The following is a 12,226-nucleotide window of genomic DNA, read 5'->3' as shown; positions in this document are numbered from 1 at the left end:
GAACAAATGTAATAAAATATTAAATAATATTAAGCATAAATAAAACTTCATTTTTAAACAACTTGTTTTATTATTGTAAATAAAATTATTACTCAATTCGATGTTATATGCAAAGATAATATATATTATATTTCTCCAACCAGTTTTCCAGTTAATGTTGGATGTGTGTGTGTGTGGGGGGGGGGGGGTGCGCACGTGTGCATAGGCAATTGCAATTACTGATAGGTACCGGCTTGCCAAGCCTGGCTTAGCGTAATGAAAGTGTAAACATACCAGTAACATGTATCCTTGAACAGACTCGGGTCTACCACTCCAGAGACATGAGGTTAATTGAAACCCAAACACCAGTATCCACAGCAGAGCACTCAAACCCATATAAAAGCAACTGCCTACAAGGGCTTGAACCTTAGAACTTCGAAAATCAGCTGATTTTGCAATAATGAGTTTAACCACTAGCAAAACCCGGTGGATTATATGTGAAAATAATAAATAATTCATTTTAAAAAAATATACTCATAATACATACCTCTAGAATGTGCAATATTATGCATATTTCTAGTATCTTCAGTAGGCATTAATGGATCTTCATTAAGATTAACATCAGTCCAACTATCATCATTACCGGCTAAATTAGACAATGATAATTTATTATCATCAGTAGTGCTGCTGTCTACATCAGATGCAGGTTGTGAATTAACCGATATTACTTCTTCAGTAGAACTTATACTCTGGAAAAAAAATTTACAAACAAAAATAATTTATAAGTAAAACCAAACAGTAATAGAAAATAATTCAATTATTTAAATCATGAAATAGATTTAAGGGATAGAAAGAACTCAAATCAAAACTCTGACAGAAAGAAATTTAAGTAATGATGTTATTTATTTAAATCTGCAGCTACAAGTTGAAGACGTACAACTGCTGTACCTTTTTTTTGGATAAGAGATGAACTTTGTAGTACATGAATAAATGCCAAGCCTAATTGGGATTTGAACCCAGAACGTAAAAACCGGTGGGATTTTACCAATCTATTAACGTCAGCAGAGTTGTAATGAGTAGTTATGTTACTCAAATAAAGGTAGCAATGAGGCAATTTGATGTAAATTAAAATAGAAAAACCTATTAAACCAGAACTTTAAAAAAAATCATACCCTAATAATAATAATAATTCTTTAATAAAGAAAAGTAAACAATTATCTTATTTAATACTTAAAAGTGGAGATGTACCACTGAACATCAATTCAAACATAAATTATGGACATAATCTTTCCAGAACTAAGTATATGTCAATATCCTTCTTTCTTTCTTTTAACACAAGTAAATTGTGTAGTTTTAACGCACAAATGGTCTTCATTTTTTAGTTGAAGCTACATATACATTTACTCGTATACAAGTTCTTTCTTTTTCTTTTTATATTTTTATACAATAATACAAATTGGAAATGCTGTCACATATAATGAAAATTTAGAGCAATTTCGTGATTATTATTTGCAATGAAAAAATGACTAATTCTAAACTATGTCTATAAGTGCACAAAGTTACAGTTTTATTTGGAACTACAACCATCATTCTCAACAACAATAACAAATTTATTCTTATGTTCATCAGTTTAGAAAAAAAATTATCATTCTAAAAGTGAAAATGCTAGCCTACAAATGTTAACCTCTGCGACAGAGTCGTAGCAAATTTGCTCAGCCAAAAGATTCAATATCAAAACTGGTCGGGCTTGGCATTTCTTCATGTACTCATGTACTACAAAATTCATTTTCTACAACAAAAACAACAGGGTAGCAGTAATTGGGGATAGAAAAATAGTAAGTAACCAGAGAAAGAATAAATATTCTAATTTACATTTTTAAAATTAGAAAACGGTGAAAAATTTATCTTTTGAAAGAACATATACTAATAATAAAAAATAGATTTAGAAATGAGAAAAAAATTAATTTTTTAATATTTATTTAAAATGTTTTTACTTCATGGGTTTATAGAACAAAATAAAAATTTTCAGACAAAATGAAAAGCATAAGACAAAGAATAAAGCAATGCAAATATGAAAGAAGAGTTGCAAGATCATATTGTAGAAGAATTATCACACGATGGATGAAAAAAATTCTTCAATACAAGAAATACTAAACAATTAATCTAATAATAACAAATCTTTGTTTTAAATTTCCTAAGATGCAAATCTTAAATAAAAATTATAATAATTTGAAAACTGCCTATTATGATATAACAAAAATTTCTTGCAAAACAAAATAAATACATCCCAATATGAGCATTATCATAAATAAATATTTTTTTTAATTTGTATTATAACAGATTAAAAATAACCTTTATGCACAATGACAAAGAGATTATAATCAAGATACAAAATATATTAAAAGAAAAAAGTTATTTAAAACAATTATTTACACATCGAAAAAATCAACTGTAAAAAAAAAAAATAGAAATGCCTATAAATAACACATATAGTATATAAATAATATATACGTCGGACAAAATAAAATGGCTCCAAATGAGGCAGAATTTGAATCAATAAACTTTTATGATATCAATTTTTATAAAGTTATAATAAATAATATATGTTAAAATAATAATTGGGTTTAAAAGAAAATAATAGAATTAAAGTAAGAATATTGAGAAAAAGTAGAAAATGTAAGTAAATAAATTAAAGTAAGGCAAATTAGGTAAGTCTCATTTATCTAGTCAACCTAACTACTGTAACTACAGTTAATTAAATTTTATAAGTACAATCTATATAGCAAATTTTATTAAAATTTGCATAAATATACATATATATTATAAATATAAAATTTGGCTATATCATTTAAAAATAATACACAACTATCTTTAAAAAATAACTACAATAAATAACTTTTAATAGCAAAATAAATTTAATAATTATTAACAATTTAAGAATCAATTATGTTTCAGAGCTGAAATTTTTTTTTTTTAATAAAGCTGAAAAAGAACACACATTTTTAAGAATGTTACAGGTAAGCAAACATAATTCACAAATATACATGCACAGATAAAATTAAAGATATAGTTATTTTATATATGTATAATATAATATTATATTATATATATATATATATAATCAAACATCCTGTTAGTAAGCAGTTAAAAAATAATTATTTTATTTATTTTTCAATAAGGAAATAATGTAAATTTGCATGTTAGTGACTCAGGTGACAGGATATAGAAACTTTATTTTCCTATAAAGAAGGAAGGAAATTGTATTTTAACACCACAATGGCTTTTTTATATTATTTCTCAGCTACCATTCAGTTGTTGAATTCTAATTTATGATAAATCATGACCCAATGATAAAACTGTCGATATAAAACTGTTGTTAATATAAAACTGTCGATAAGTTCAGCTACTAAAATTTTTTCTCAAATTTATTTATCATAAAAATGTGATGTGGACACCACATGACTTCCTTGTATGCCTATGAAATTGCATATACACATTATTTGCTGCACTTCATTTAAACTTATTTCATTAGAAAGCGAGATACGATCCTCCAATTCTTTAATAAAGTGGACAGTTACACAATTGCTAAAATATTAGTTTTTATTAAAATTAAATGTTTATACAATTATTAATTCAACAATCTTATCTGAAATAAAATTATTCTAATATACTAAGATCATGCTTAATGTTTAAAAAAAAAAATTGTTTGTCGTAAGCAAATTATTTCTAATTCTGAAATAAAATAACTATAGTGACCTTTTTCTAAAAAAAATTAAATCAGTATAAGGCACCTAAAATCCATATTACTGTAGGTAACAAGAGGAAGGAACAGGCTTTAGGACATCGATTTGAACCATACTGCATGTGTGAATAGTGCACTGTTTACGTGTTTTCTTCACAAAATACTAACATGCAATATTCAATTATGCTCAAGAAAAATGGCCCTGAAAATTTCCTTAGCATTTTATATTAATTTTGTTTCACGTCACTCAAGTAGATATATGAAAACATATAATAGTAATAATAGTAAGTGAAAACATGGCGGATCTGTAACCATGCACACATCAGTTCAAATTCAACTTCATATACATATTTTTTTTAAGTTGTTTTTTAATTTAAATATATTGATTTATTAATAATTACCAATCACTGATCGTAAAAATTTTTGAATTAAAACAAAAAGTACATAAAATTTTATTTCACTACTAACTTTGGATTTTTTTCATATTTTTTTTTTTATATTGTTATTGAATTATTATTAATTGTTAAAAAAAATTTACAGAGGTTAATAATTATTAATAAATCAATATATTTAAATTAAAAAAAAAAGTTAAAAAATATATGTATATGAAGTCGGATTTGAACCATTGTATCTTCCCCTTGTATGATCCAAATATTTTATTAATTAAAATTTTATTTGGCTATAACTCTGGAACTAATGAAAATAAGTACCAGTTATGATACATCATTGAAAAGCTCTCAACGGGGGCTTATTATTGCAATTAAGAAAAGTCCAAAATCCAAATATTTCAAAATTGAAACCCTGCTTAATTAGAGGTCTGACTGTATACTCATTTTTGGCCCGGTTAATTGCAATCAAAAGGGGAGGTGCATAACTAGAAGTTACAACGTCCTAAATCCAAAATTTCAACATTCTACAGGTAATCATTTTTTAATTACGCGACCTACATACATACATACACACATACGTAACACACATATACATACACACATACACATACAGATGTTATGTTGAAAGAAAGCTAAACAAAATATAACAATATAAATTAAAAAGATTAATTTTTAATTCATTAAGATTATAGAAAAAGATCTGATATAATGATTTTTAACAACTTATCATTATTAAAGATTTTTTTTAAAAATAAGTAGATAATATAATTTTTTTATATCAGTAATAGATAATATAATAATAAGATATAATAATAAGATATATAGTAATAGTAATATATCATTAAGTAAACTTAAAAACAGAAGAGAGATTACATATACATTAACAAACAAACTTACATGTTCATACTAAAAAAAACTTTAATGAGAAAACCTTTCCCATTTTTCATACTCTGTGATAGAGTGGTAATATTAAGCATTTTATCTTAAAGATCCTTGGTTCAAATCCCAGTCAGTTATGACAAAAATATTTCTCTATGAAATATTTAACTAATTTATTTCTTAAGCGAGAGATCCACTACATAAAATAAAGTATCCACTGTATTCACTAATTGTATATTACAAAAATAACCGATGAAAATGAAAAACATTCAATAATTCAATTAATAGATTATTTAACCATATTAAAATTAAAATTAAAAGTGTATAACTCTTTGATTATATTCCAGAAAGAAATATATCCAAAGGGATTTCTGTCTTCTTTTGTTTAACTGTATACTCACTGGTTATCATACCGTAAGAAGTTTAACCTTATATGAGGGATGGAGGTACTAAACTAGCATTACTGAATCTTTTAGAAAAAATTTGCATTACATCTGGTAGCAAAAAATGGTTTCATCTGGAGTTTTTTGCTAAAAAAATTAAAAAAAAAAAAAAAAAAACACTTTACTTTTGGCACATAAAAGGCGTGCATCATGTTATATTTTATGCATGGTGTACATAATACACATCATGTATGCTAAAAGTATAATATTTATATATTTTTTTTAGGATTATCATAATTAATTTGAATGTTATTTTCTGCCCTTCCTAGTATCATCAACTGTCATTCATAGTACCTACATTCTTCAAACTACTTATAGCACTCCTACTTCAAGTAATTTCAAAACTAGTTAAGACTACTTAGAATGTCAAGATGCTTTTGAGAATGGAGGTTCTCCAAAATGCATTAACTACGAATGTTAGAATGACAATGCTAGGAAGGACAGAAAATAACACTCAAATCAATTATGACCGTTGATATAAAAAAAATTTATGTTGCATTGAGACAGACATGGTCACTAGTCTGCAGCTGAAAAAGCAGCAATATTGACAAAAAATGAAAATACGAATGAGGAAGCCAAACCAGTGAGTGATAAATATAGAAGTGAAAACAGCATATTTCAGCCAATCACTATAATTCTGAATATTACGTACAGAAAATCATGAGCAAGAACATACTAGAAGAGATAAATTTATGCGCGGTAAAACGTATGTAGTCCATTGTTTTGGCAGACAAACAGTGCTGCTATAATAGAAAAAAAGAGCAAACACATTAATAAGAAGCAAGTGAATAAAAATCTGGGTGGCATGAGATACCACACAGCTTCAAAGAATATAATACTCACAAGCAAAAGAGGTCAAACCAAGGATGTACTCAAGATTATGATTATATGATTATCTTGAATTGGTTATGTATGAACTTATAATATCAAAAAAAGAATACACCTTCCTGTATTTATAAAAAAAAAACAGAACTGGCTGTTGGTAAAAAAAAAATATTTATATATAAGAATATTGTTTAATTACAGCAACATTAATAAAACTAAACATAATTCACACCCTGTTTACATATTTATTTTTTATAAGGGATCATGAAAAATTTTTTTTTGATCCTCTTTTCAGTGGTCATTAAACATCTATCTTATATTTATAATACATTTTAAACCGATCATATATTATATTTGAATATTAAAAGATAATTATTAACTAATCTTGTTTTGTTACATGCGATCGACAAAATATAATCACCTGGTCTTAGAAATGTTAAATTACAAAGAAAATAAATAATAACATACAACAAAAATGAAAAAGAAAAATATATGACAATACAAGAAAAATAATAACAAAATGAAGAAATTAATACAAAACAAACATAAATACATATATACATACGCAAAGTGTAGAAAAAAAATACCGTAATAAACCAAATGCATTAATGAAAAATGTACAGATAAATATACATTTAATTAAGAAATGGATGAAAATAAATATTTAACAATAATGCATATTAATGAATGAATTACCTTATTGACCTGAGTCGTAATAGGATGTCTCGCAGGTAGAGGAGGTGGAGGATGATATCGCTGATCATCAATGTCGTATGACGCATGAACAAATGGTGGGCGACCCTACCAGGAGATGTTAGTCAGTAGATATTATTAAAGACAGATATGTATAAGAGTTATAATACATCAAACTTCCATAACTCGGCGAAATTTAATTACACAATACCCAAGCGATAAAAACCAATTTATTTTTAATACTAAAAAACTTTATAAAATATTAAGGTCAAAATATTTTTTAAAGGTTAAAGAAATACATTTTTATAAAAAAAAAATGCTTACTAAATATTTAACTATGATTTAGAATAGTTATCTCATATATATATATATATACACACCAAAGAGATTAAAAGGTAGATGTGAACAGAAAGAATACTATCAAGAATGGATTATTTCAATCAAGTGTCAGTATATTGGGACACCAAGATGCATTGAATTATTAATTGTGAAGATATAAAATTTCATCTGAATTCATTTTTTTTTGTAGTCCATATTAAATTTGTTTAATAAATACATCCATATTTATTCAATAATGATTCATATTAAAAAAAAAAAATGTATTATCTGTTAACACACTCACCCCAAGCTATTAGTGTTTACAATTTAGTATAACAAAATTATTCTATAAAACAGCTCAAGTATTAACAGAATTGATTTTTAGACTATAACAGAATTGGTTTTTATTGCTTTAAAACTTGTAACAAACAATGTGCAATTTTATTTCTACTGTAAAATATAAATTACAAAAGAAATTATGAAAAACAAACTATTCACAATGTTTATTCTAAGTCAGAAGCTTATATCCCAAGCATTTCAATTAGAGGAATAGCAGGGAAAATTACAATTAACTTTGTTTTTAATGTAATTGAAGAGTAATAACAATTTGAATTAATATAATTGAAATTTAATAAAAATTTGCTGTTCGATGATTGACACTAAAAAGTATATTTTATTAAAATCTTTTATTATTCACTATGCAGTATCTAATCCAAGCTGACTGTCTTAATTACAACGGTTGCAAGGAACTTTACATGATTCACATGTCACTTTTAAAAATGCCATAACCATTCTACAAAAAAAAATGTCCTATGCCAGGCTTAATAAGGATTGTAGGGAATGAAGCAGCTTCTGACTGTTTTCTTCACCAAATTTAATATACATTTATATATCATCAAACCAAACCCTCTGAAATAATGCAGGTGATATTTAGCTTCAAAAGTGAGACCTTCACACTGTTCACTACAGGAACTGTTTTTATAATTAACAATATTACTGTCAGAGAAAACAACTATCTACTGGTGCAATTTGAACTTCAGGTACTTTATACGCATCACAGCCATAAGGACTGGTGTAAAGCACAGGAAATTAATGTTTCCCTTTTTATTATGAAACAATGAATTATATACATCAGAATTATAAATATATATGGACTGATGGGTTAAACAGATAATGGTAAAAACATTCTCTGACATTATCTTAGTGAGGATAATAATTCTAAAACAAAATTTTTTAGGACAGATCAGGCTAAGACTAAGGTGAACTAAATTTAAAAGCAATTTACAAAGGGGATGCAAGCATCATTGTTTTGATATGCTGTATATTTCTGGTACATATATGATTAGTCTATTCTATAATATTTTTATGCTATAGGTTCTAGAATCATTCCATATGATGACATGATTATTACTAACACTACCATTGGTTTAAACATACAATTCAACTAGAATGGATTAAATGAAAATGTCAGCTAAAAATTTCTATATTTTATCATAAAAAGGAAATATTTATCGTAAGTTAAACATATCAAAAACATATAATTTCTAATATTAGGGATTATAGATTTTTTAATGAAAGAATATCATTTTAAGACTGAGACAGGAAAGAGGCATATTTACAGTGATTGAAGCCTATGCATTGGAAGACACAAGTTCTTTGGATAGGAAAGACTGATACAGATAGATTTTATAAACAGTACTGCATGTGATGGAAAAACATGATAAAATACTGTCGCTCAGAGATTTCATAGAAGGGTCGATTATTCAACCCATTTCTAATCGTGTTGATACTTTTGATGAAGAAACATAAAATAACAGCAGAAAGTTAAAAGATTTTGCAACATTCAATCGATTAAAAATAATACCTTCTCTTGTAAGGTAAAATAAAGTTGGATTAGCAACTTAATAAAGTAACCTTAACAACTAAGCTTATGTATAGTTTCCAGATGAACTTCATTTACTAAACCAGTGTTTATTACAAACTTGGATTAAAATTTTAATTTGTTATTGTGTTTTTTTTTTTTGTCTTCAGTCATTTGACTGGTTTGATGCAGCTCTCCAAGATTTCCTATCTAGTGCTAGTCGTTTCATTTCAGTATACCCTCTACATCCTACATCCCCAACAATTTGTTTTACATACTCCAAACGTGGCCTGCCTACACAATTTTTCCCTTCTACCTGTCCTTCCAATATTAAAGCGACTATTCCAGGATGCCTTAGTATGTGGCCTATAAGTCTGTCTCTTCTTTTAACTATATTTTTCCAAATGCTTCTTTCTTCATCTATTTGCCGCAATACCTCTTCATTTGTCACTTTATCCACCCATCTGATTTTTAACATTCTCCTATAGCACCACATTTCAAAAGCTTCTAATCTTTTCTTCTCAGATACTCCGATTGTCCAAGTTTCACTTCCATATAAAGCGACACTCCAAACATACACTTTCAAAAATCTTTTCCTGAGATTTAAATTAATTTTTGATGTAAACAAATTATATTTCTTACTGAAGGCTCGTTTAGCTTGTGCTATTCGGCATTTTATATCGCTCCTGCTTCGTCCATCTTTAGTAATTTTACTTCCCAAATAACAAAATTCTTCTACCTCCATAATCTTTTCTCCTCCTATTTTCACATTCAGTGGTCCATCTTTGTTATTTCTACTACATTTCATTACTTTTGTTTTGTTCTTGTTTATTTTCACGCGATAGTTCTTGCGTAGGACTTCATCTATGCCGTTCATTGTTTCTTCTAAATCCTTTTTACTCTCGGCTAGAATTACTATATCATCAGCAAATCGTAGCATCTTTATCTTTTCACCTTGTACTGTTACTCCAAATCTAAATTGTTCTTTAACATCATTAACTGCTAGTTCCATGTAAAGATTAAAAAGCAACGGAGATAGGGAACATCCTTGTCGGACTCCCTTTCTTATTAGGGCTTCTTTCTTATGTTCTTCAATTGTTATTGTTGCTGTTTGGTTCTTGTACATGTTAGCAATTGTTCTTCTATCTCTGTATTTGAACCCTAATTTTTTTAAAATGCTGAACATTTTATTCCAATCTACGTTATCGAAAGCCTTTTCTAGATCTATAAACGTCAAGTATGTTGGTTTGTTTTTCTTTAATCTTCCTTCTACTATTAATCTGAGGCCTAAAATTGCTTCCCTTGTCCCTATACTTTTCCTGAAACCAAATTGGTCTTCTCCTAACACTTCTTCCACTCCTCTCAATTCTTCTGTATAAAATTCTAGTTAAGATTTTTGATGCATGACTAGTTAAACTAATTGTTCTATATTCTTCACATTTATCTGCCCCTGCTTTCTTTGGTATCATAACTATAACACTTTTTTTGAAGTCTGATGGAAATTCCCCTTTTTATTATTTATTGTGTAACATGATTAAAATAATTTACATATTAAAAATTTAATACGGTTCGATTAGTATTTATTTTATAGTATTAATAATTTAGTATATTCTGATTTTAAAAATTGCTACAAATGCAGTTGGTATCATGGTGAAAAAATAAACTAAAGCCTCTGTATCTGAGGTCTAATATGACATTAGATGTTTAATAGGCCTTATGGAAAAAATCTGGGTGAGAAAAACTACTGACTTTCTGATGAACAACAATTCAAGACTAACAATTTCACCCGAAGAAAAAGCTAAAGATACAGACAATAGGCAGTTACCCCTTCCACATCCCTACTTATCCATATGAGATCACTGCATTACTGACCAATAATTTTGAAATGAGTAGTTTAGATATATATCACAACAAATATTTCTTTTCCTTCAAAAATTAGAGCTACCAGATTACAGGATAGATACAGGGTTCTTGGAGGGACATCATGGTAGAAATGTACACCTGATAAGCTGTATTATTATAGTACTGATCAGTTTGATTTTTCTATTTATGGAGTTCTCTCAAGCTGTTGGTATAATTTTGTTCTCTTTCAGAGGTGGTATGTACAAGATACTTTTAACATACATTTATAGCAATCCCTTTTCTAAAAAAATTATCAACCATAAATAGATTTAGTCCAACTACAGGAAGTCATTATTTATTTCTATATTTTAGGGAATGTAAAAGAAATTATCTTGTATTAATATCATGAAAATTGAATCGGGCGTTATTCTAGTTTCATTTGTAGTGCTACATTGGCACCTTCTAGTACTACATGCTATGACAGCCTCTTCTTTAGCAAAATTCAGTGTGGTGGTTACTCTGTTTTTATCCAAGTGTTACACTAAAAGTAAAATTGATGCCTGTGGTAACTATTGAATACAGCTGGGTAATTAATCCTTCCGAAATATAAGGTAGCTTTAACACCCAAATAATTTTAACACATTATATTTTGATCAGAATATATTTTTGTTGTTAGTTTTATTTTTCCTTTGGTTCTATGAAGGTCTAACATTTTCTTTACAAAAAATAATATATATATTTAAAAATGGCTAAGTAGTATATAAAAGGCCTAGTATAAAAATTAATAGAAAAAATAAAGAAAAAATTTAATTTTACAAATATAAGTTAAAGAAATGAGTTTTTTTTAACTGAATTAAGTTATTTGTAAAAAATGTTACATTCAAAATAAAAAATACAAATTTGAATTATGGAAGCTTAACTGTATTCACCTTCTTTTTATAAAAAAAAGAACAAAAACAAAAAACCTTACAATAAAAATACCAAATATAAGTAGTAGTATAAACCGATACACCACAGGCTGCCACAAAATTCCATCACATAACAAAAGAATAAAAAATGAATGAATATAAATTGTATCTACAAAAAACAAAGTGTAAAAAGATACGAGTTTCCAATTCCTAACATGCAATTGTTATAAGTAAATAATTATTAACTATTCACATGAAAAGATTTAATTTTAAGTTGTTCATTTATGATGATAAATTAATAATCAAGAACTCCGTGATTTTTTTTTCTTTATAATTTAGCAATATAT

At 27.0% G+C, this 12,226-nt stretch overlaps 1 protein-coding gene across 1 annotated transcript in view; it reads right to left on the bottom strand.

Moving 5' to 3' along the window:
- rg (A kinase anchor protein rugose) overlaps positions 1–12,226 on the bottom strand; it is a 1,091,579-nt gene that overhangs the window by 412,834 nt on the left and 666,519 nt on the right. Inside the window, exons 32-33 of the mRNA XM_075379107.1 lie at positions 6,954–7,058; positions 527–728 (exon numbers count right to left, since the gene is read on the bottom strand). Of these exons, the coding sequence (XP_075235222.1) occupies positions 527–728; positions 6,954–7,058 (307 nt within the window). The remainder of the gene's footprint in view (positions 1–526; positions 729–6,953; positions 7,059–12,226) is intronic.

This window comes from Lycorma delicatula, chromosome 11 (assembly GCF_047948215.1).
Source record: "Lycorma delicatula isolate Av1 chromosome 11, ASM4794821v1, whole genome shotgun sequence".
In the NCBI taxonomy this organism is placed as follows: Eukaryota; Metazoa; Arthropoda; class Insecta; order Hemiptera; family Fulgoridae; genus Lycorma; species Lycorma delicatula.
Note: the sequence above shows the minus strand (reverse complement) of the source record. Positions and strands in the feature narration are given on the sequence as shown.